The following is a 26,131-nucleotide window of genomic DNA, read 5'->3' on the forward strand; positions in this document are numbered from 1 at the left end:
TGTTTTTTCAATTTTCCTATAATGTACACATACTAGTTTTATAGTGAGAAAAGTTACTTTCTTGTCTGTTCCTACTGTATGTATGGTGCTAAGTGAATGAACATGAGGCTGTGGTCAGTGGCAGGAAGGATTGATGAATGAGGATTGCTTGGAGCATATGGGATTGTTGAATTGAGTATGAAACATAATGAATGAACATCGTTCATTCCCACCTGAGCCCTTGACAGGACTCTGGACCTAGGTAGTCCTCATGGAATTTGCAAGACCGGCCCGGCCCTGGCCAGGGGCCCTCTCTCAGCTTTGACCAGACCAGTCTTGGCTACTCTAAGCAGCTACCATAGTTCCTAGGTTCCTTTATTGCTTGGCTTGACCCTCCAGTTCTCATACCCATCTTGGGCCTCTTTGCTTGGATGGTCACTGTGGATGAGAGTCTTGTCTGTCTCCCTTGGCTCTGATTTAGTTTTTGCTCTTGGACTTGAAGCACTATAAGTTTGGTTCAAAGCCTCCTAGCCTCTCTGCAGTGTGGAGGGCTGGAATGCTCATTGTTGGGAGCCTAAGATATTGCCTTATACATAGTGGATGTTCAATAAATGTTTCTACTATACACAAGTGGTGATCCCTAGAAACACTGGCAGAAGGAAAACGGGAGTGTATTCATTGTCTGGGTGGCCTACAGCATGAGCAATGGAATAGATGATGAAGAACAAGGAATATATTTTTGTCCAGCAGATTAGAGGCAATGATTTGAAATCAAACAGTAGTCAAATGTAGAAGTTCAGATACTGGGATATTTGGGAAGAAAAATTCTGAAAATGATGACTTTGCAGTACCATGTGTTTAACTGAGTCTTCAAGTTCAAAACTTCTATATGTTTTCAGTTGTATATAATAGGGTATAACCACACACACACACACACACACACACACACACACAGAGTATGTTCCTTATTTGGTTCATTTAACATTTTGTTCTTTCTGTTAAAGCCAGTAATTCAAAATAGTTGCAACAGAGGGCAGAATTGCGTAAGTAATTTAAACACCTTTTTAATCTTGCCTGAAAATCACCCCCCCAAATTCCAATTGCAGCAATATATGGACTGTGCTATAGAAATACTCTTTTGACTCTGGTTTTCAAAATTTCCATGTCAAGATTACTTAAAAGCATTGGGGCGCCTGGGTGGCTTAGTCGGTTAAGCGTCCGACTTTCGCTTAGGTCATGATCTCGCGGTTCGTGGGTTCGGGCCCCGCGTCGGGCTCTGTGCTGACTGCCAGCTCAGAGCCTGGAGCCTGTTTCAGTCTGTGACTCCCTCTCTCTCTGACCCTCCCCTGTTCACGCTGTCTCTCTCTCTCTCTCCTAGAAATAAATAAAACATTAAAAAAAAAAAAGATTACTTAAAAGCATTAAAGTTGTTGTTTATGCCATTGTTTGGAATATTTGGTAATATATGTAAGCATTAATAAAAGCAAAGAGTTAATCCCTTGAGAAATACTAAAGTGTGGATAATGTGTTTAACTCCTGAATCAAGATTAAGTGATGGGTGTTCTTTTTTCCTTTCCAAATACGCTTCAGGTTTATTTACTTTTCTTTCCATTCTAGTGCTGGAAGGCAGGCTTTTGGAGGTGACTACCACTGACAAATGCCGATTAATGTTATTTATTGCAAAATTTCTGAAGCTTATGGGCAAGACCAGTGAAGCAGAAGGATTATTCTTGAGTGTCGAGAACATGTTAGTGCAGGTAAAGTGGGAAATCACTTTAAATCATTCAGGTGTGATTCCTTTTGTGTTAGATATTTTCAGCCATCACTTACCTTTGTTCCTTTGTAAGTTAGTCCACAAAGAGAGGAATTCATAATAAAGAAAAAATAGTAAGTTGATTACATTAATCAAAGAAGAAGCTGACTTTAAGCCATACCCCAAACTGTAGATTAATGACGACAAGAAGTGGGTAGATAGGAGTCTATCTACTTTTGAAGGAATAAAGACTGGTTGCCAATTTGGCGGGGCGGGGGAGAGGGAAGGAATGCTGATAAAGCAAAAAAAAAAAAAAAAGAGGGAAAAGAGTAATGGATTGAAATGAAGTAATAAAAGACTGATTAAGGTCGTGGTTATGGTTTTAATTGGTTATAATTTTTACAAAGATGTTGGGGAAGGTTGATTATCTTGTCTCTATATTGATTTTTTTCTGAAATATTAACTTTTGGCTTTCAAGAATAGAGTGAAAGTTTTACTTATAATGCATACCTATGTTTATGATATTTAACTACCCTTTAAAAAAATTATAAATTTTTACTGATTTTAGTAGCATTTGTAGACCAAGAGTGTTATAACCCAATACAAAGCTGTTTCTATTTTATTTTATCTTATTTTATTTTTTAATAGTTTATTGTCAAGTTGGTTTCCATATCCCCAGTACCCATCCCCACAAGTGCCCTTCTCCATGCCCATCACCCCCTTTCCCTGCCCCCCCCACTCCATCTGCCCTCAGTTTGTTCTTGGCATTCCAGAGTCTCTCATGGTTTGCCTCCCTCCCTCTCCTCCACTACTTTACCCCTTCTTCTCACCCATGATCCTCCGTTAAGTTCCTCCTTATCCTCCTATACGTGCAAACGTATGGTATCTGTCCTTCTCTGCCTGACTTATTTCACTCAAGCTGTTTCTATTTTAAAACCAAGACCTTCAAGTTTTAATAAGACACTGCCTCTGCCCCATTGACACACATCTTTATAGAAGGAATTCTTGAATTTTTTTTAAATGTTTATTTATTTTTGAAACAGAGAGAGGGACAGAGTGTGAGTGGGGGAAAGAGAGAGGGAGACACAGGATCCAAAGTAGGCTCCAGGCTGACAGCTCAGAGCCTGATGCAGGGCTTGAACTCATGGACTGCAAGATCATGACCTGAGCTGTAGTCACATGCTAAACTTGACTGAGCCACCTGGGGGCCCCTAGAAGAAATTCTATCCCATAAGGGATTAAGAAGACCCAGCACTATAAGTCTCCCTTCGGTGGAGACCATGCATATTGACCAGTTTCGTGTCTTCTGTGGCGTATTACAACTTGCAGGTGCCTAATGAATGAATCAGCGAATCAGTTTGAATTTGCAAATAACTTCCTGTCCTTAGAAGACAGAGCAGGGCAGCAAATAGAGTGCAGAATGTATTTTGACTGATCCAAATTTGAAGTGCTTTGGCACTTACTGCTGTGTGACCTTGGCAAGACTTTTGACCTTGAGGGGTTGTTAATAGGGTCAAGTAAGAAAGTGCACAACCCCCTACCTTCACACAATGTGTGGCACCTAGTGAGATCTAAGAACCGGTAGCTAGTTTGTTAGTGCTGTCTATGGGTTATAAAGTAACTGGGACCTAGGTTAGAAATAAGAGCTCGATTTACGCCATTTTGGCCACTCTTTCATCTTTCAGCGGGTGGAGGCTAGTGACTCTCTGTGGAATTTCCCCCTGCACCCCCAGTGTTTTTCCCCCCATGAGGTCCAGGTGTCTGTCCGGAGAGCACCAGTTATTTTATTAGATAATCACTGAAGGCCTGGTTGCAGTCATTCACTTAGTCATTCACTCCTTCATCCATTCCCCGAAGGCCTAGCCTCGCCGGAGCACTGTGCCATGAGTAGGGAGATGGCAATGAGCCAGGCGGGCGCCATCTCTGCCCGCACGGAGCTCCGCGTCTGGCTGGAAGTCACTGCCAAAGTCCCCAACAGTGATGAGGCATCACCTGTAAAATCTGTGGCCGGGATCCCACAAGGCAGCTTCGCAGGAGGCTGCCGGAGCTTAGACAGGCAAAGCGCATCTCCCTTTGCAGAGCACTCCTTTGGGAGGGCATCAATTTCAGGATTCTGCTCTCAAAATAATTTTGCTACGGTTCTGTCGGACTAGCCGCCATGGAGTCTATTGAAAAGAATTTTCCTCAGGCTCTGAGGGTACTTCCAAAAGAGATATCCTGAAACTACTTTGGGGACAAACGATGTCTTTGAAGCAGGTGCCCACCCTCCTGGAAGGGGGAGGGTCTCATTATTTGTGACATGTTCATTCTGTACTTCTACCACCGTCCTCATTTCTTCCACTGGGGTCACTGAAAAATTTGAATGGAGTGGTTTTCAGAGGGGAGGCAGTTTCATCCCCACGGGAGTATAGGGCAACGTGGCGGAGAGTGTCGGTTGTCACCGCGTGCGGAGCGCGGGGGTTGCTACCCGCATCTAGTGGGGAGAAGCCAGGGCCGCTCCTGCATGCCCCGTGTGCTAGGCCACCCGCTCGCTCTACCACGCACATGCATGGCTCAGAGTTAGCCTGCCCCAAATGTCATTGGTGCCCAGGCCGAGAAACTGGTTTAACTAATATGTTTGTTTAAAAAAAAAAAAAAAAAAAAAAAGACAGGTCTCAGGGTACCTGGGGGCTCAGTCGGTTAAGTGTCTGTCTCGATTTTGGCTCTGGTCATGATCTCACAGTTTGTGAGTTCAAGCCCCGTGTGCGGCCCTGTGCTGAGCATGGAGCCTGCTTGAGATTCTCTCCTCTCTCTCTCTCTCTCTCTCTCTCTCTCTCTCTGCCCCTTCCCCACTCATGAGCATGCATGCATTCATGCTTTCTCTCTCAAAATAAATATATAAACTTAAAAAAAAAGTAGGTCTCATTGCTCTCCACACCCCAATCTCACAGCAGGTGCCCCAAGCAGCTGGAAAGCCAGAAGATACTTTTGTGAAGGGATCTCTGGTCATGCATCAAGAGCATATTTGTTAAGAAAATGTACCGGGCAGAGCTTTGGAGATAGGAGGTCTGGGTGGGACACCCTTGCTCTCCTCCTTGCTAGCCATGTGGGCTGGGGTGATGTATAGAATCTGGAGCCTCAGTTTCCCCAAGTGTAATAGATGAGTAATAATCCCCATTTCGTAGCATTTCTGTACACATCCATTGCAGTCTTGCATAGCAGGTGCTTAGCTCAGTCAGTGCTCGTAGGTGGTGGTCAGTGCAGACCATGCCCTAAAAATGAAACTCTGTTAGTGCTTCACAATCACTGTGAATATAGACAAATATTTACTGAGTGATCACGAAGCTCAGTGCTGGGATTGTGGGGTCTCTGCCCTCAAGAAGTAGATAGTCTGGAGTTAGAAGAGAATAAAGGATGCTTTCATAAAAAAGAAGCTTGATAATATACCACTGCATTTGCCACGCCGATGACTACTTCTGGCAACGTGGGCAGTGAGACTGAAGGGTGGCAGGACCACAGTGGCCTGGCGGGGGGTTGGGAGCTATCCTCCTCGAATGACGGGGGACTTCTGCCCCTCTCAGGCTGGCTGGAAGCATGGCCAGGACCCAGGGAGGACTCAAGAAACCCTTGAGGACTTGAGTCTGGTTGACAGGGGTGGGGAGACCCGAAGAGAAAGCTGATTCGGAGAGGAAGATGATACATTTTGAGTGTTTAAGTTACCGAATTTGCAGTTGGGGCAAGATACCCAAGTGGAATCTCCGCAGCTGAGGGAAAGGTAGGGCTGGAAATCTGGAGAGAGGCTGGGGGGCATCTACATACATGTGAATGCTGAGACCAAGGAAACAAGGACCTCTGGGCGATGGTAAAAATTGGTTACTGGGAAGTTATGTATACTTGAAAGGAGAAAAAGAAAGAAGAGCTTGTGAAGCAGTAAGAGATTGGAAGAGGGTCGGGATATCATAGTTTCCTCCAAGCCAGGGAAGGAGAGATGCTTAGGGGACCTGGCAAATGAGGAGCGAAAGAAGGCCCTCTAGGTCTGGTGAGTGAGGGGGTCAGTGGTGACCCCAGAGATGGAAGGAGATGTATGTGGGAGGAGCCGAACTGTAGGGCTTTAAGAGGCGAGTGTGTGATAATGAAATGGAGAAGCAGCACCTATTGGTATTAGTTTGAGAAGCTCATCAGTAAAAGGAGAAAGATGCAAAGTCAGGATATTATCAGCTTCAGGTGAGGTTTGATCCAGGATATGTGTGTTTGTGTGGAGCAGGGAAGGAGCCAGGGAGATGGGCAGATTGGAGATGCAAGTGGGGACTCTGTGAGAGGAATAGGTCTCTGAGATTTCAGGGAAGGGTGAGTCCTTGGAAAGGAGGTTGGGGACTTCTTTCTCTGAGATAGGGAGGAGGGAAGAAAATGGGTAAACACAGTGCTAATTTGAAATTTAAAAGAAAAGGATAAATGAAGTATACCAGACTGCAATTTCCCAATATCTATTTCTCCCTTTCATAGTAAGTGATACGCCCCCCTCATGAATATTTAGCCTGGCAAATGATTGTTTGGGAAGAAGACTAAGATTCCCAGCCATCCTTCAAGCTAGATGTGAGCTTGTGCCTATGTTTTGGATGATGAGATGTAAGGGAGAATGATGTGGATAACTTCTAAGAAGTTTTCATGGAATGAAGAGTCTGACCTTCTCCTCTTTCCTCCTTCCTGTTGGTTGGATTGTGGATATGATGGCTGGAGATAAAGCAGCCACTTTAGACAAGAGGTGTCTTGGGAACGGAGGTCAGACAGGGTTAAGCAACAAGATAAAAGGTATCTGAAGTCTCTGACACTGTGGTGTGTCTGTAGCTCTGGGCCATCCAGTTCCTGACTTTTGCATGGGAGAGAAATCAAGTCACTGTTAACTTGGGTTTGCTGTCACTTGCAGCCATTGTTAAACTGAACCAATATCTGAGGGCAATCTGAGGGTTTGTCAGTGCAGTCAGCACGGAGGCCATCTTTGAAATGGAGGAGGAAGTGCGAGCAGTAGGGCTGAGGTCTAGGAAAGCTGCTGAGAAAGGAGCACGTCTAAAGATACATATGAGGGACGTGTGAAGGAACTCCAGGCCTGTGGGCCCAGGGATTCCGTACCACACCTGGCTGCCTCCAGCGCTGGGGAGATGAGTATCTCAGAGTAGAGGTAACCCGTTTCCAAGATACCTATTGGAAAGCTCTTGGGTCAAGCTGCAGAAGGTGAGCTGCAGGAAGAATTCATGCCAAGGAGCCAGGCTCAGTCCGTCCTCTCCTGGGCTAGCACTGTGGGTAGCATGAAGTATCACATAACCGATGATGATGATGGCTCATCTGAATGGGGTGTTGTACGTTACCAAACGTACTCACGTATATTCTTGTTAATATTATGTTTTCTGAAATGGGATATTCATAGTAAGATAACTCATCTTTAACTAATTTCTTGCACTGGACATTTAAAAGATTGTAACCAACTAGAGTGTTCTTGTGTGTTGAAAAAGTTTTGGCAGAAGAGTGATTTAAGTACCCTTGAAATGCTGAACCAGTAAAGGGAATTCATTTTTTTAAAGTATATTATTTATTTTGAGAGAGAGAGAGAGAGAGAGAAAGAGAGAAAGAGAGAGAATGAGAGAAAATCCCAGGCAGGCTCTGCACTGTCAGCCCAAAGCCTGACGTGGGGCTTGAACTCACAAACCATGAGATCATGACCTGAGTTTAAGTTGGACACCAAAGGGAACTGAAATTCAAGTCTCTAAGTAAACATGTGTCAAATGTAAAATAAACAGATGTCTGGCCATCCTGGAATTCAAGGGCCATTTTAGATAGTTTTGGGGTGTTCATTTGAATTCTAGATAAAACGTCCCCTGGGAACTTTAACATATGCAAGCATTGCGATGCCATTCTTGAAAAAATATTTGTTGCTATTAACTAACAACCTCTGAAAACATTTCCCCAAATTTAGTTTTAATTTACAGTGTCTCCCAATAACCACATCATTTTATAAATATTTTTCTCTAAGAAAAGAAACAATGTAAAGCATACCGTCTTTTGCAAGTTCATTGGGACGTGAGCCTCTCTCGGGTGGGTGTCTGGCTTCTGTACCCAATCTCACGCTGTGTTCCCTCAGGACTGGTGTCCCTTTTGTTTTGTCCAGAGTCAGTCCATGACCGAGATGCTTCACAAAGTACAGAATGCTACTGGAGAACTCTATCTTGAAATAGGGATGACTCAGGAGGCGTTCCGGTATTTCTAGAGAGCGTGGTCGATCCTGATGGGTTTTTCACCCAGCGACGTGAAAGACAGCCAGGACTTGGTGAAGCAGAAAGGTATGGCAGAGGCGCGCAGAGGGAGTAACACGTTGGGTTTCAGGGCTAGACTCCGGGCTGTTCCCACCCGCCAAGAAAGGGGAGTGTGTGTACCGGCCTTTGTGCCCTTGAGCATTTGGGGGGCAGGTGAGGGCTGACTGAGCAGCCTTAGAGCATGTCGCAGGCTGTTGTGATGTGCCTCGGGAAGGGGGCCATTCAGAGGACTCTGAAGCCTGCCTCTCCGGGTTTATGTCTCACCTCTCCACTCACTGGCTCTCTACCTCTGGACGCGTGACTCAACCTTTCTGGGTCACCTTTTCCATATTTATAAGGGACGGACAAAGAGTATCTATTGCACATTGTTGTGAGACCAGAGGTGTTCATAGGAGACTGTGAGGCGTGCAGAATGGCGCCTGGCATATAGTGGAGTCCTCAAGGGAGCCGTTACTTTGTTCGCCAGCATTTGATGCCTGAGGCTGCCGTGGTACTGCTAGTAGAGCAGAGGCAAAGAACGTTTTGTGAATGAAGATAGTAAGCATTTTTGACCCACTGAGTTACAGTCAGACTAAACTGGAGGATTTTAGATTTGCTCCATATCGAGATGGGTGCATTCATAAGTGTTTGTGGTAAAACAAACCATGCCAAAACCCAGCCATTCCAACAACAGCCATTTACCATTGCCCATGGGTCTGTGGGCTGGCTGGGGGCATGCCACAGGTTCACAGTGGCCTCAGCAGATGGGCGCTGGCCTCACAAGAGTGGCTGAGATCAGCTGGCGGGGCCAATGCAGCTGGCTGGTCTATGAGGGCTTCGCTTAGATGTCTCGTGGTTGTCTGCTAAGGTGACGGGGGGGGGGGGCGGGCGGGGAGGTGGCTCGTGTCCCTCATCCTTCAGAGGATAACCAGGGCCTGCGCGTGTGCTGGCTCACAGGGTTCCAAACGGAAGGGGGCAGAAGCCTGTGGCTAGGCACCAACCTAGGCTCAGAACTGGCACAAAGCCCCTTCTGCTGCATTCGATTGGTCAGAGTGAGTCACCAGCCTTCTCTCAAAGGTAGAGAAAGAGACTCCACCTCTTGATGGGAGGAGGCGTCGAGTGGCATTGCAAAGGGGAATCAGGTACAGGTGGCATGGGGGGTTACAGCTGTTTGCAACCTGCCACCTTGGCTAGAAGATCAAAGTTCAGCTTGGGCAAGCCACTTATCCTTGCTAGACTCTCATCTGTAAATCGCCTTTGATAGTAATAGTTCTCATTTGTTGAGTGCCTACTACGTATAAGGCACTTTATGCTCATGATTCTTTATCCTCAAATATACCTCGTGTGGTATGTATTGCTACCCCCATTTTACAGACAAGGGAACTAAAGGTCAGAGAGAGAGAATAAACTATTTCAGCTCTCACGGCCAGCGGATCTGGAGCTGGGAGTCCCAGCTAGGCCCGTCTGACCTTAAAGCCTGTCTGCAATAACTCCACCCTGTACGGAATCTCTCCTAGCGTTGACATGTATGAAGCTCTAATCCTTGACATACAGAGTGTAGCTTCTGAGGCATCCTGCTGTGGCAGGGCTGGTCACGGGCATGCTGGGACCTCGGTGAGCAGAGGAAGCCAGGGAGGGACCCAGGGGGCACTTAGGTGGGTTATGAGACTGGCCCTCCAAAGCCAGCCGGGCAGTTCAAAGTACAGAGCTCCAAGGAGTTGAGCAGACCTTGGCGCAGTGTAGACAAATGTGTTTCCCCAAAGAGGCCAAACCGGCAGGAGGGGTGGGGTCCCGCTGAAAAGCGACGCTTGGGGGTAGATCAGTGTCCTTAGCAGCAACTTTGATGAGAACCCACGATAGCTCCAGGCTTCTGACGAGGGTAAGGCCTGGATTCAGGGCCCAAGTGAGCAGATAAAGGGGGAAGGGCAAGGATTCCAGCCTGGCCAGAGCTCACACATTGAAGAACTGTGTACTGAGCACCTGCCGGGCACCCAGCACAGTGAATAGGAGAGTCACCAACACTGCCCTCTAATGGAGGTGACATGTAACACACAATAATTGCAGGTTGGAATAAATGCAATGGAAGACACAAACGAGATGCAGGTAGAGTGTAAGCAGGGGGAGGGTCTGCCTTTGAGAGGTCAAGAGGGCATTAAAACTGAGACATGTGGTCCTGGCAAAGGGGAGCGCATGTGCAGAGCCCTGAGGTGGGAGGGGGCTTGGCCTGTGCTATCAATGGAAAGAGCCTCCCTGAGCAAAGGGCAGGAGGCAGCTGGACCCGAATCATGTCGGGCCTTGGGCAAGCAACTGGATTTTATTCTCAGTGGGGGGAAGCCGTTACAGGGAGTGAGGCTGGGGATGGCACCATCTGACTTCTGTTTTGAGACCGCTTTTGCTGCTGTGTGGAGAATGGACTACATGGTGGGTGAGAAGGGCCATTGGGAGATCAGTACATGGCTCCATCCCTCCTGATGCCCAAGTGCAAGACGTGAGGCCCTGGGTGAGGTGGGGGTGGGACGGTGAATGAGGTACCACTGATGATGGATGGGAAAGATACCTCTTGACAGTTTTTAATGGTAATCCTTGATAGTCACAACTGAATTCCATAGCGCAGGGAGCTATGTCTGCTTTTCTTTACTGCCACCAATGCTGTACTCATACTTTCTGGGAACATTGTTAGGACTTCTTCTCTTCCTGACAAAGTAGGGCTTAGAAAACACTTTCTGCATTTTAGGAATCTGTATTAGTGTCCAAATATATAACTCTTGATAAAGGAACAAGATGCTGGACCTTTGCAGAAGGTACATTCTTGAGGCAGTGTGTATCTAAGGATAGCTTGTGATTTCTTAGTTGGATTTATGGGGTATTTCGTGTGCTTCTTGTTGAAGCTTTATCATTTTATTATTAGTGCAAGACTGTGTGGGCTGCCTTCTGTAGGACTTGGCTACCATAGTGACGACTGGTTTTCCTGCATCCATATTCTTAAATTTCTGATCGCTTCATTTGCAAAACATTCTCAGAATTCAGTTTCAATCCATTGCCTTAGCTCTTCGGCCTTGGAATTGCTATGCACACACAAATCCTTTGGATGAAAACCAATCCCCACGCGATGTAGGCCAGTAATTGATTTATTAAGAAAAGCCTGGCTCTTGGCAGTGATGAAGAGTTGATATTAAATGCTCTGCCTATTGACATCTTAACTCTCTTGTGGGACAGAAAAACCCTTAAGCATTATATTCCCTGCCAAAATGTGTTCTCTGCAGGCAGAGTGCTAAACAACCTGGTAAAGTCAGCAAGTGAGAAGTACTTACATGAAAACCATATTTTGGAACGTGCTACCGAAATTTCCAGCTTATTGGATAGCAATCCCTGTGATCAAGCTACCATGAAATACACCGAAGGTGTTCTGATGTAAACATGTATTTTTTTCTTGAAAAATTATTGTTTTGTGTACTAGTTTTTATTGTTAAGATTAATATATTTTTAAACATTTATTTATTTTTGAGAAAGAGAGAGAAAGCATAGCATGAGTGGGGGAGGGGCAGGGAGGAGGACAGAGGATCCGAAGCAGGCTCCACGCTGTCAGCACAGAGCCGATGCCAGCCTCGAACTCAAGAACCATGAGATCATGACCTGAGCCGAAATCAAGAGTCGGCTGCTTAACCAAGTGAACCACCCAGGGGCCCCAAAATTACTGTTCTTAAGCCACAGTTGTTAATCCATTTTCCATCTAACTGGGTGAAGAAATTCCAAACGTTAGCATTTCTATCCTCTGCTTCTGTGGTTCTCAACCAGGGGTGACTTTGCTCCTCGGGGCACCTCTGGCAATGTCTGGAGGCATTTTGGGTTGTCATGACCGGAGGGGTTCTTATGGACACCTAGTGGGTAGAGGCCAGGATGATGCTAAACATTATACAATACACAGGACAGCCCCCCAACATGCTACCTCACCCAAATGTCGATAGTGACGCAGTTGAGAATAGCACCTAGTTTCTTATGAGATATTCACGTATCTCCTTAGACATCACTGTGAAGGTCTTGAATCTCTATTTTAGAAACTGCTCTGCTGTTCTGTTTCTTCCCTTATAAATTAAAGATGTTTGTAAGAATTACCTTTGATAATGCAATGAAGTAGCCAACATTATCATACCCAGTAAAGACACACATTTTATTCTCAGATTTGCTGCTGGAAACACTTCTCTTGCAAAAGCCAGACTTCAAGAATGCTTAAATATCAGGAGAAGTTTGTTTGGTGAGAAAAATATCCTAGTTGGAGAAACTATGGAATTTTTAGCAGATTTACTATTTTTTCTACCAGGAGAGCGTGAAAGGTAGGTTTTTATCAAATGTTTCAAGTAGCGTGTCTTCTTTCTCCCCCAAAAACACTGGTGGCTGGGATGTCTGGGGCCGACCCACTGAGGGTGCCTCACTTCTTTGACCGCAGTCTTGTTCGGAAACCTGGGAGTTCTGTCCTTGTCGGTCAGGAAACTGACTGTAATATAATCGAAGGGAGCTCTTAGCCCATGAATTGTGTGGAAGTTTTTGCAGTAGGAAAAGTACAAAGGAGTGTGATGTCGTGTTTCCCTGAGTCACTCCCAGGGCTTGTGAGGAAGATGTACAGCCGACCCTTGAACCACACAGGTCTGAACTGTGTGGATCCACTTATCTATGGATTTTTAAAAAAATAAATACAGTACAGGGGCGCCTGGGTGGCTCAGTCGGTTGAGCGTCCGACTTGGCTCAGGTCATAATCTCACGGTTCGTGGGTTCGAGCCCTGCATCAGGCTCTGTGCTGACAGCTAGCTCAGAGCCTGGAGCCTGTTTCAGATTCTGTGCCTCCCTCTCTCTCTGATCCTCCTGTGCTCTTGCTGTCTCTATCTCTCTCTCAAAAATAAATGAAATATTTAAAATAAATAAATAAATAAAAAAGAAATACAGTACAGGACTGTAAGTGCATTTTTTCTTCCTTATGATCTTATGATTTTCTTCATAACATTTTCTTTCCCCTAGCTTATGTCATTGTAAGAGTACAGTATATATAATATGTACAATGTACAAGTCTGTGCTAATTGACTGCTTATGTTATCAGTAACATTTGTAGTCAACGGACTGCAGTAACACTTGCAGTCAACTTATTAGTAAAGTTTTGGGGAGTCAGAAGATATACAGATTTTCAGTTGCACAACGGTGGGTGTCGACCCCCCCCCCCGCCCCCCGTATTCTTCAAGGGTCAACTGTATTCGCTCCCTGACTCTGTGCAGGTCTCAGCTCCATTGTGGGGCCACACCCATGGGTCTGCCTCCTATGAGACCCAAGCCAGTACCTGCAAGGGCTCAGGCTTTCCCTCTGTGTTTTCCTTCTCCTCTCCTCACTCGGGAAGTCCCCTTCCTCTCCTGTGATGTGTGGGGCTTTCCTTCTCACTCCCCACACAAGGCACTGTTAAGGCTGTTTGAGAAAAGAAATGGCTCATAATGATGTAGGGTGGGCCTGGTCCAGGGACCCAGAGGGGGGTGCTGTGGGACCAGCTAAGGGGGCCTTGGCTTCAGGCAGGATGGAAATCAAACATGAGCCAGTAGGAGGTGAAAGCAGAGTTCAATGGAAAAAAAATACATATATATACACACACACCTACAGAGAGAGGGACAGACAGAGTGCCCAGGAGACTTGGAAAAGAAAAGAGCCTGAGTCTCGTTTTTGCCTGGGGTCTGGGGGGTTTTACTGAGGATGTGGTCTGGCGTACATGCCCCCTCAGATATCCGGGAAGCAGCCAGAGCAAAGACGAGGGCCCAGGGTTAGTCCTTGGAGCCAGGGGCCTTGGCGTGGAGATGTCTAGTGCTGGCGGCCTGGAGCACACATGTGACACCTTCGTGTGGTCATTCTCACCTAGCCAGCCCATCCTTAGATGTTATCTATGCTTGAGAAATCATTAATTCCTCATCCCTAACAAGGAGAACATATGCTGTGTGCCTTCTGAGGCATGTGTAGGGTCGGGCAGGGTGCAGGTCCTAGCAAGAACAGAAGCCAGAAGAGAAGAAAAAACAAAAACAAAAACAAAACTTTTTCTCTCATGGGGTCCTTTGCTTTTCCTGTCTCAATAACACTTGTTAAAAAAAGGTAAGGTGGTCTTTACTCAGGTCCTGCGGTGAGGTTTTGCAGAGGGAAAGAGAGATCGGACCCAACCCCAAATACAAAGAGAAGTTGTGGGGGAGGGTGATTGGTGGATGGAAAATTATTGAGAAGAAACATCGGGGGTGAGGAGGATTCAAACTCAATGGACCTAATGAGATTCCTTTTTTTTTTTTTTTAATGTTTTATTATTTTTGTAATGTTTATTTTTGAGAGAGAGTACAAGTGAGGGTGGGCCGAGAGAGATGGGGACGGAGGATCCTAAGCAGGCTCTGCACTGACAGCAATGAGCCCTGCAGGGCCTGAACTCCCAAACGGTGAGATCATGACCTGAGCTGAAGTCAGATGCTCAACTGACTGAGCCACCCAGGTGCCCTGGAACTAACAGGATTCTTTCTAAAAAGCAGGCTGGCGTGATCAGACCTCACGTGGGCTACGACGGGGAATGAGGAACCCGGTTTGGTATTGAGGGTGATCAGACATCAAGGGTCGGGAAGTCTCTTTAAACTGACTTACCCAGATTCCTGCTAAAATTGGACAGTGCAGAGGAACACAGACATCTAAAAGTTAAGGCCTACTTGAGAAAGAGTGAGAAGACTGTGAGCAGAGTTTGGTCAAGGAGAGATTCTTTGTCAGTTCCTATGTTTGAGAGAGGGGTGTAGGTGTTATCCTACGGGCGGAATCAGTGTTAGCATCTGCCGGATGCCACCACTTCTCTTGACAGGTTGGTATGAGAGAAGGTTCTTTGTGAGTCCAGACACTGATACACCACCCCCTCCCTTTGGCTCCGGCTCACACCCTCTCAGAGGCGAGTCAGACAACAGAAAGGCCGGGGATGCTCTAGGTTAAATTATGAAGTTGTGAGTTTTCATGGTTTCTGTCTCTCCACTCTCTGTTCTCTGTCTTAGCTCTCCCTAAAATGAGAGTGAGGGTAGTATCTTCCCGCAGGATGATTGTGAGGACTAAGAGATCCCATCTAGAAAGTGCATAGCAGAAAGTGTGGCACTTACCAAAAGGGCTCATTAAATGGGGTTCTTATATTATCATTTTGCTCCCCATTAGGTAATTGTTCAGGCGATGGATACCACATAAGCCTCATTTTGTGCCTCTTAAGAACCACACCTGTGAACAGAGACAGGCCTTTCGTTAGAGAAGCAAAAAGCTTGACAGTAAAACTATTGCCTCGTAAAAGAAAAATCTAAACACGGAGCATACTGACTGAGTCATTTCTGCTGCCGGGGGGCTGCCCCGTCACAGATCCAGAGCGGGTGGGGTGTGAATCACAGATGCTTAACATTGCTAGTCCATTCGACAGCCTGACCATACTTGGATGCCAACGATCAACCTTCTGGAAAAACAGAAAGCCTCTTTCCCTGTTGAAGGTTGTCCTTAGGTGACCACATCTCTCTTAACATTAGTTAAGACCGGGAGATATTTTGCTGTGCAACTCACCTCACGTCTCACACATGTGTAGATCCTTTGTCCCGGTGGCCAGGCGCCCTCATGACAGTGCTCATGCACTAGGGAAATGGTCTGTGGGATCCTGAGGGTCTTGCAGCATGGGGGTGGGGAGGGCTGGAGAAATGTGCAAAATTAAAAGAAACAGGACAGAGAAGAATGAATAAGCTGTCTTAAGAGGAACAGAGTATGTTCTCAGTAAAGTAGATGTCATCTACTCTTTCTTGACTTTGTGTCCACTCATCAGCAGCTACGCTTTCATGAGCCATCTCTTCAAGGTCAGGTTCCTTCCTCACTTCCCATTTACTGTCTTTGAACTTCAACCTGTACCCAGCTCCATTTTCTCTACTCTGGTGAAAGTCATCAGGAACATGTTAAATGTGTCCCTTTGCACTTTCTGATCTTGTTGGCCTTCTCTGGCTGAAGTATTGGTGCTGACTCCCTTCCCAAAACGGCTCTCTTCTGGTTCCTGAGATACCCTCCTTCCTGGATCTCTTCTCTCATGATCCCTGCTCAGTTTCTTTTGTGGGTTTCCTCTTTCTCTCACTGACTCTTGTTCAGATGATGGTGCTGTCTTGAGTTCAGTTCATGGATGCCGTGCTTGGGTGCTGGTCTCAATTTTAGCCCCTCAACCTCACCTGTGCCTAGAGCTTCAGCCATAAGGTTCTGGCTGTCCGTCGCCATGTCCTTCTCAGACCTATCATCTGTTGGATGTCTCCATGTGAGTAATGCTAAGTATTTGGGCATTTCTGAGTCCACATTCTCAAGACTGGACATGTCCAGCCTCTCTTCCTGATGAAATGGGTCTTCTCCTGTTTTGCCCAGTGCAGACGCCAGGGCATCATCTTGATTATAGTCATGATCAGTCACTATACTAAAGACCTTACTTGCATTTTCTTATTGAATCCTCTTTTTTTTTTTTAAATTTTTATTTATTTTTGAGAGAGAGAGAGAGAAAGAATCTGAAGCAGGCTCCAGGCTCGGAGTTATCAGCACAGAGCCCGATGCAGGGCTCAAACCCACGAACTGTGATATCACGACCTGAGCTGAAGTCGGACAACCAACTGAGCCACGCAGGTGCCCTCACTGAATCCTTGAAGCAATTCTGTTAAGGTCATTGTGAACGTGAGAAAGCTGAGGTTCACATTAGGATGCTTGCCCAGCTTTTAAGTGGTCAAGTGAGGACTAGCACTCAGAGAGTCTGATTGCAGAGCTGTTTGCCTAGCCAACCTCTGTGTCACTACCAGGCCTGTCTGACTTGAGGGCTCAAGTTCCTAGCCACGTCACTCTACTGAGTGAGCGGTGAGGCCCCAATGAGCCCAGCACCGGGGCCATGACATTCAATGTGGCGCCCAGCCTCAGCGGTCTCCTTTCTTGCCCGGGGCCTTGCATCGTCTCAGACCCTCATTCTTCCACTGGACTAACTGGCCTTCCTGACTGTAGCCTCACCTGCTTCAGTTTCTCCTCCACATCTGCTATCCAGGTGAATTTTCCAAAATGCACATTAGATCACATCATGCTCTTAATGGAGATTCTGCAATACAAAAGCCCCAAACCCTTAGGTTTGCACTCAGTGCCCTTCATGAGTGGCTGGTCCTTTGTTTCAGTCTTCAGCCTCTGCTCCTACCTTGGGAAGTTCTCTGTGGGCACAGATTAGTTTTACTCATCTTTGAGCCCCAGCCCTGAATGTTTGTTGAATGAATGAATGAATGAATGAATGCAGTGTGACTTTGATGCAAAACTTTAATGAAATTTTTCTTTTCTAGATGCCAAAGGAAGCAAGCAGTTGAATATTATAAACAAGTGATACAAATTAAGGAAAACGCAGGGACTTTCACCAACTCCTCACTCGTCAGGAAGCAGCTGAGCATTAGCCTAAGTGACACCTTGTGTAAATTAGGTAATTGCTGATGTTTTTCTATTAGAAGTGGGTGGCTTTTCCCTTTGACCTGCATACTTGGCTTATTTTAAAAATGTCTTCATTTTTGAAGCAGGCAACTCCTGTTGACTATGTAAGCTACTTGTTTACCTTCCCTCATCAGGAAAGCATCTTAGTCTGGGCTGCTGTAACAATACCCCAGGCTGGGAGGCCTTGACAACAGATACCTGTTTTTCACAGTTCTGGAAGCTGGGAAGTCCCAGATCGAGGCACAATAGACTCATGAGAGAGCCTGTTTCCTGGTTCATAGACAGATGTCTTCTCACTGTGGTGGGAGGACGGATGCCTCTTCTATGAGGGCACCGATCCCATTCGTGAGGGGTTCGCCCTCCTGACCCACTCACCTCCCAACGGCCTCATCTCCGAATACCATCATGTTGGGGGTTAGGAGTTCAGCATAAGAATTTGGGGGGGAGACACACATAGTCCATGATGGAAAGAAGTCTTTCCATCTGTCTCTCAATCTGCTGTGGGTGGGACGCTGTGCCCAACTAGACCTGGTCTTGTCAGCTACACATCTTGTCAGCGTCGCTTCCTTTCCCCGCCCGTCTGTTGTAAGATACTGTTTGTATAGGAATAGCCTCTCCGCGCTTATTCCTGTGACCCTGGAGTAACACATGACTGAAAGTCACAAATGGTTTTTCACATGGGCCTAGCTTTGGTTGAATGTTTTTTAATTTTTTTAAGTTTATTTGTTTATTTTGAGGGAGAGAGAGAGAGAGTGAGAGACCTTGCGTGCACATGAGTGGGGGAGAGGCAGAGAGAGAGAATTCCCAAGCAGGCTCTGTACAGTCATCACAGAGCCCAATGTGGGGCTTGATCTCATGAACGGTGAGATCTGCGTTGAGATCAAGAGTCAGACGGTTAACCAACTGAGCCCCCCAGACACCTGTGATTTTACACATAGAGTGGAAGACTCGGTGCCTCAGACCTGCCCCCAGATTTGAAGGCACTTTCTCATTAAAAATAAAAGTTAAAAATTGTAAAGTGAAATGAGAGTTAAAAAATTGAGATAAAAAATGTGGCCTTAAACCTGACGGGGGGGGGGGGCGGCGGTCAGGGTTGGGTGAATTTACTCCTTTTGCTTCTTTTTGCTGCTTTTATTACCATTTTGCTCCCCTTCTTGGGAGAGGTTCCCATTCTCTCTCTGAGTTTCTTCCACCAGAATGTTGTTATCACCAGTGGTTTGTAGTGAACACTGAGTTTCTTCTTCACCGGTACTACCATTCCTGAACCCTAAGGTGAGTTTCGTGTGTCTGACCCCCAGTAAGCCAATCTCTGAGTCAACAGCTTTGAAGCAGAAAAGTTTTATTATCCGAAGAGCAGCCCAGTGAGAAGGCAAGAGATTGGTCTCGAATCTGCCTTGTCTTTGTTGAGCCTGGAGATAGTTTATATGGGGCAACAAGGTGTGTGTGGGTTAGGGTGGGAACTGGATGGGTCTTGAAACTTCTCAAGGACCGGCTCGAAACTTCCGGGACTTTGTGCCGTTGGGGCATCTGGGCTCCATCCAACAGTCTCAGCGTTACATGTTGGCTCCGTGTCTGTAAGGCAAGCGCGATCAGGTAGCCTCCCTCCTTGGCTCCTGTAGCCAGTGCTGGGAAAACAAAGACAGGGAACGAGGTTCAGGATTTCGCAAGGCCGTGGGAGAATGTGCCTGCGTGCAGCATGTGAGGTTGCAGTGGGAGAAGAGCCTAGAGAAAGTTTACATGGGTAAAGAAACATGTGCCCAGCTCCACCACCTCAGGTGAGATTTATTCACATTTTGAGGACCAGACTATTGAAGGGCTTCCAAGAAGCCTCATGAGAGGGGGGTCATCCTCTCCAGGCTCCACTATAGCCAGGGACCACAGTGGCCGTGCCTTGTCCTTCACTGTCTCAGTACTCACTTGGCCCCGTACCCCAGGACCCTGTTAGCTTGCTCTTCAGGGAGTGGCCACACAATGAATTCTGTCATTTGCCTGGAGTGTCGCTGCTGAACTTGGACACCCAGGAGAATGGAGAGATGAACTGGGGGTACTGCACACAGTGCTCGGACAGCACCCGGAAGGCTGGCCCCAGCTGGAGGGAAGGATGGGGTGGGGGGAGATCAGGGGTGCTTCCCAACCTTGGTGCCTCCAATCGGTGAGCTCCTGTTGTATCAGATAGAGACCTCTCGGCTCTCGTGGGGCTTTATTTCTTCTGGTTGGCTAGACCGGAAGTCTCACTGTCTACAAGTGCCAAGACTGGAAACATCCTGAAATGCCATGGGGGGTCATGGAATCTCACTGCCACAGAGCATGGCTGACTAACCTAAACACGTTTTCAACCGGGGTGTGAATTTGTCCCTCAGGACAGACGTCTGGAGGAAATTTGATTGTCAGGACAGGGGCCAGGGTTGCTGCCAAACGTCCTACCATGCTTAGGACAGCCCCCCAAAAGCAAAAACTTTTCGAGGCCAAAATATCAAAGTGCCAAGGTTGAGAAACCCTGAGTTAATGAACCCCCTTCCCCAACACGTGTGTTGACCTACAGTAAGACATGATCGCTTTTAGCCTAGTCATTTGCTACGGAGTTAAAAAGTCTCAAATACTTGGGACGCCTGGGTGGCTTAGTCGGTTAAGCGTCCGACTTTCGCTTAGGTCATGATCTCACGGTTAGTGGGTTTGAGCCCCGTGTCGGGCTCTGTGCTGACTGCCAGCTTAGAGCCTGGAGCCTGTTTCAGAGTCTGTGTCTCCCTCTCTCTCTGACTCTTCCCTGTTCACGCTGTCTCTTTCTCTCGCCTAGAAATAAATTTAAAAAAACGTTAAAAAAATTTTTTAAAAAAGTCTCAAATACTTGATATCTGCAGGGAAAGGTGATTTTCAGTCCATGAATTCAGGAGCACATGTGCACGTATGTGTGTGTGTGTGTGTGTACAGTGTTTTTTTTCCCAGTGTTTCCAGACTAGGTGTGTGAAGGATTTTTTTTTACAACCAGAAAATGCAAATGTAAAATCTATGCAAAAGGTACTATACACCTAATCTAGTTGCTTCGTATTAATAGTTTGTTACCAGTTTTGGTGCCTGGTCTATGATGGAAATATAATACATTCATTTATCTCAGATAAGCAGTTTATTAGCATGTGCATCATTCTTACTCGTGGGAGCACTCAGCGATGAGTAACTCCAAGGAGTGGTTAGAACTTGGGTCTATATACCTAACTTGGCAGGGGAAAGGGAAGGCGGGGAAGAGAGGCACTTAGGGAAAAACAAATTATTATTTGGAAAGATTAATGGGCCCTTAGGAGAATAAATGATGCGTAGTTTGCATCAACGTCTGTCTAGGCGTGGTACCAGGTTCTTGAGTCCCAGAAGAGAAGATTTGAGTTGCCCCTGGGGAGGGGATTTATTAATCCTTGAGACCTTTTGGGGGGCTTTGCTTTTAGGCACATATGGAATTTCAAGAACTCAAATACCTTCAGCTCAAAATAATTTCTTATGTCATTAAGAATGTGGCGTGCTTAGGGCGGGGGTAACATATCCTGGTCCCCTTTGTCTGTGTTTAATGGAGAATGTCTATCTAAATGGAATGTGCTTGAGCGGACTCGAAGTAAGCCAGAGCCACATATACTTGGGACTCCTCAGCATTAGTTATTTTGAAAGAAGTCTCAGGCCCTCTTTAGTAAAAGTGTTACTGAACATCAGTCATCAGAGCAGCTAACACTCCACGTATTTTGCATTGAGGGAAACAAAGAACCATGGTGTACCGAGGATTTCCAGTTATCTATTCAGTGCATATTTATCTTAATTGCTTTATAGATTATAATGGATGGTGCAATTGTAAGGATGACTAGTTTGTTTGTAGATCTGGGGTGGTTTGGGAGAATTATCCACCTTGTGAAGATAAAAAAGCCTCCTAACCCCATCCCCTAGCCCCCCTCCCAAGCCCAGAGCGCTCAGCATGAGGCTGTCCATGTGGATGAGCTGGTAGAATGGTTGCTAATACCAGTCACTTTGTGATGTTGGATTGGAGGATCATGTAAGAAACTACTGTTTGTTCCCTTCATCTGTAGCTTGTCTCCCTTGTGGGGTCAGTCCCTTGGGGTGCTCAGCTGTGGCCTGCTTGTCACTTTGAAGTTGTCCCTTAGATCCTTCAACATAAATGTTATGATTGCCATATGGCCTGTATTTCAATTCAGATGATCCTAAATGTACCTTCTCAATTTGGTAACAGTCTGTCGTGGTCTTCTCTGGATGCAGACAAACAGGCAGAAGTGAGGTTTCCTGTGCTGGAGGGATTGTCCTGAGTGTTCTGGGGATATGAAAACAAAAGATAACTTTTGCCTTTAACTAACCTCTTCTTTCGTTAGGAGGCAAAACAAACCTATAATAAAAGATACAACATGTCAACGTTTTAAAACAGCCTGGCTGGGGGAGACGGAACTGCACTGCAGTTTTAGCTTGGCTTCAGCTGGCATGTGACCTCAGCTGGTTGCAGCCCCTCTGGCCATGGCCTGTCCCTGGCAACTCTGAAAATAAGGGTGGAGTTCTTTGAGACCCTATGCAGAGTTCATATGCCATGCTAAAGTGTAAAGGAAGACAGTGATCAGTGTCAGTAGCAGGAGGTTTTTTAGGGGAAAGCCTCTTGGGAGGGACCTTCAGGAAGTGGAGGGTGTGAACCAAGGGAGAAAGGGGTGCTTCTGAGTAGAACAGCATGAACAAAGGTGGGAATAAACAAAGATGTGGAGGGGACAGCTGGGGGCTGTCATGAGGGGCTCTGAGGAAGGGAGGGACAGGAGGTGAAGAAGTAGGAGAGCAGGCAGCGTGGGGTAAGCAGCCGGTGTGCCTGATTTGAAGGCAGTCCTGCCCGTGGGAGTGTGGGAGCGCAGGAGTGCGGGTTTTCACACTGAAGAAGCCTGGGGGCCCAGTGATCCTCTGATGGGCTTGTTCTACTGAGGAGACTGTTTTGGGAACTATTTAGATTTACTTAGAGCTCATCAAGGTGGTCCAAAGTCTGTCTACACACGTACAGAGTGGAGCACATTTCCTGTCCCTTGTCAGGAAGCAAGAATTCCCGTCCCTTCAAAGGTCCTGTAGCTGGACTGAGAATCAGGTTGACGTGAGACAGATTAACAGGAGAAAGTCAAATTTAATGACTTACATTTGGGGAATCCACACAGACACAGAAATTTCAAAGGCAGGCAACATGAGGTATCTATGTCATCCTGAACTAAGAGAACTGGGATTTCAGAGGCGAGCACAGTTCACCGGCGGTAAGAAGAGCAGATGTTTGGCAGTGGATGTTTGCCCTGCCATACAGATGGGGCACTCAGATTAAACTGATCTCTGCTGATTTATTATGGCTGAGACCCCAATGTAGATTCTTCTGTGTAGTCAAGGTACCTTTCTTTTTGCTCTGCCAGTGCTGGGAGGGCCAGGAAGTGCATCAATGGGTTCTTTCTGGGTATTTACACAGTTTGCCTGCATATCCAAGGAAAGTGGAGGCTGTGTTCCAGGGTAACAACATGGAGAGAAATGACCGAAATTGCATTTCATTTTATTAAAAAAATTTTTTTTGAGAGGGAGGGAGAGAGAAAAAGAGAGAGCAGGAGAGAGGTAGAAAAAGAGAGAGGGAGGGGGAGAATCCCAAGCATTCTCCGTGCTGTCAGGGCAGAGCTCGATACGGAGCTCAAACTCATGAACCATGAGATCGTGACCTGAGCCAAAATCAAGAGTCACATGCTTAACTGACTGAGCCACCCAGGTGCCCCCCAAATTGCATTTTAACCTACTGAAAACAATCTTTAGTAGACTTTTCATATTTTGGTTTGGGTTATAGATGAACAATAATAAATTGCTAGCTTGAAAGTCTTGGCACTTCCTTAGTCATTTATTCTTTTATTATTACCTTTGATCAACATGTGGGATCCAGTGTAAACTTTCCAGCTAGAAGGGAGTGGGATTCCAGCAAGGATAATTCAGATTTTAACTATAGCCTTTTTAGGCATGAGATTATCGTAAACACATATTAAGACAATGGATTTGTGAGGGGCAATAAATTCTACATTTTGTTTCTTCTTCTGATCATGGTTTTCTGAGGCACTGACTCAAAAATGAAGTCTTTTTGTGTAATATATCCTGTACAGTTTGTCTTCTTTCAACTTCAATCCAGCTTCAAGACAAATTTTAACCTGATAAAACTGTTAATTCTGGAGATTTTAATACTAACCCTGACTATGAAAAGAGGATTTTTGTGATTTATGTTCCAAGCTGCTTCTGACACAGAGCTGTCTTACTGTTCTCCTTCTCTGATAACTGTTTTTATTCATGTATTTATGTATGTATGTATTTATTTATTTATGAGAAAGCTCATATGTGCACAATTGGGGGAATGGCAGAGGTGGGGGTGAGAGAGAATCCCAAGCAGGCTCCATGCTGTCAGTGCAGAGCCCAAGGTGGGGCTCTGTGCCACGAATCATAAGATCAAGACCTGAGCCGAGATCAAGAGTCGGATACTCAACCGACCAAGCAACCCAGGTGCCCCTCTGATAAGTGTTTTAAATCTGTCTATTGAGAAATAATTTCAGTGGGAGCATGGCCTTCATATCCCATAATATCAAGCTGAGTGTTCTGTACTGAATTGTTTATTTTGGAAGAAGTATGATAGATGAGGTTCATGTTACTTCCCTCTCCCTGGAATTCTTTTAAAAAAAGAAATGCCAACCATCTCCGTCAAATTTAGAAGGAAGAACTTAAACACGCTCTTGTGGGTGACTTTCCATACAGTGAGTCAGTCCTCTCTCCTCAGAGGAGTTTTCAATGCTTGTCTCAGCTGGGTCCTCTATAGCATTAGGTCTCTTAATCCAAAAATGTCAGGTAAGTGATATAGACAGACTGCCTTTCAATTTTATTTTATTCTTTCCTTTAGAGAGAGAGAGATAGAGAGCACACATAGGGGATGGAAGAAAGAGAGACAGAGAGAGAGAATCCCAAACAGGGGCTCAATCTCATGACTCTGGGATCATGACCTGAGCTGAAATCGAGTTGGATGCTCAACCCACTAAGCCACTCAGGCATCCCATACATTTCAATTTTAACTTCAACATATAAATGTAATTATTTCCTCAAACTCTTAAATTTAGAATTAAGACTTTTTTTTTAAATGGGTCCTCTGATTGGAATTAGCCATCATCTTTCTCAAAATGTAACACCCACAATTTCCAGTTTTAGTTTCTGTAGGGTGAGTACTTGGACGATTGTGATGGTTTGTGTAAGATCCTTCTAGGTTGCTATCTCTTTCTTCCCTCCATCTTTTATGGTTGCCTTGCCCTGGAATTTGAAAGAATTCCAAAGCATTCAGCCTATTTTTCATAGAGAACAACTCTCATTTCATTTTTTAAAAGTAGACTACATGCCCTTTGTGGAGCCAAATGCGGGGCTTAAACTCATGACCCTGAGATCAAGACCCGAGCTGAGACCAAGAGTTAGATGCTTAACTACCTGAGCCACGCAGGCAGCCCACCAAAGATGTACTTTAGATCTAATACTCTTGTGGCTGAATAGAGGATGGGGCTGGTGTAAGAGGGGACTGGAGAGTCTCTTATGTTAACTGAGACCAGGACAGTAGAAATGGAGAGAAAAGGTTGTATTTGAGATTTAGGGGTACATCTGACAGTGATCAGTATTTGATTGGATGTGGAAGGTGAGAGAAGGGAATAGAAGTATTCCCCAGTGTATGGCCCCTACCAGAGGTCATTGCATCTGGGTAGATAAGGTTGTTGCCATTTTAAGACAGAAGGCACAGGTTGAGAGTTGAGGCGGGGTCCGTGATGAGCTAATTTAGGGCATGTTGACTTTGAATCTCTTACGTGAGTGGAGACGTTCAGTAGGCAGTAGAGTATATGACTCTGGTGCGTAGGAACTAGAAGACTAAGCTGGAGAAAAATATTTTGGAGGCCTTAGCATATGCTCGGTGGGTCAACCTGGTAGAATGGTTGAAATAGCCAAGAAGAATGTAAGACAAGAAGATGGCAGGAGACAGAAGTTGGAAGAATGCCAGTATTTAAGGAGTGGGCAGAGGAAAGGGTTGTAGTAAAAGGTGAGGAGTGGCCGTAGAGCTAGGCTGAGAGTCAGTAAAGTCATGGAACCCGAGAAAGAATAGAGCTGACAACTGACCACCAGCCCGAGAGCAGACCCTTGCACCACATAGGCCACAGGGAACCTTCGTTTTAGTGGAGCAGTAGGGGCAAAAGCCTGTGTAAGAGAGAAAAATGAGTTTGTTCCCTCTGCTCAAAGGTGGGGTCTGCACAGGCCCCTGAATTGGTGGAGTGAACTCACGCAGTACTGGGGCAGAGGACAGAGGTTGTTGCTTGCCATCTGCAGCTGTGTCCCTGTGAACAGATCGGCCAGTGGTCTCAGTGGACAGGGGTGGAGCGAAAGACCCCCCTCCCCCAACACATACCCTCTTTTATTGTTTCCTTTTAGGGCAGACACAGAAAGCTCATGGAGACATCCAGTTGCAGCCTTTCACTTTGAGACCATGATAGCTTTCTCCCTCCCTAATACGCTTGTAGACACACATTTATTGAAAGAATGAGTAAACAAGCTTAATTTTCAAACTGAAGGGCTTCTGACAAAGACACTTTGGACATAGCAT

At 46.0% G+C, this 26,131-nt stretch overlaps 1 protein-coding gene across 1 annotated transcript in view; it reads left to right on the forward strand.

Annotated features, from left to right (window-relative positions):
• Nucleotides 1-26,131, forward strand: part of LOC120245719 (putative tetratricopeptide repeat protein 41) — a 68,349-nt gene that overhangs the window by 38,035 nt on the left and 4,183 nt on the right. Inside the window, 5 exon segments of the mRNA XM_039252895.1 lie at nucleotides 1,597-1,736; nucleotides 7,872-8,043; nucleotides 11,259-11,406; nucleotides 12,174-12,326; nucleotides 17,346-17,479. Of these exon segments, the coding sequence (XP_039108826.1) occupies nucleotides 1,597-1,736; nucleotides 7,872-8,043; nucleotides 11,259-11,406; nucleotides 12,174-12,326; nucleotides 17,346-17,479 (747 nt within the window).

Source organism: Hyaena hyaena, unplaced genomic scaffold (assembly GCF_003009895.1).
Source record: "Hyaena hyaena isolate Hyena2069 unplaced genomic scaffold, ASM300989v1 scaffold_432, whole genome shotgun sequence".
Classification (NCBI taxonomy): Eukaryota; Metazoa; Chordata; class Mammalia; order Carnivora; family Hyaenidae; genus Hyaena; species Hyaena hyaena.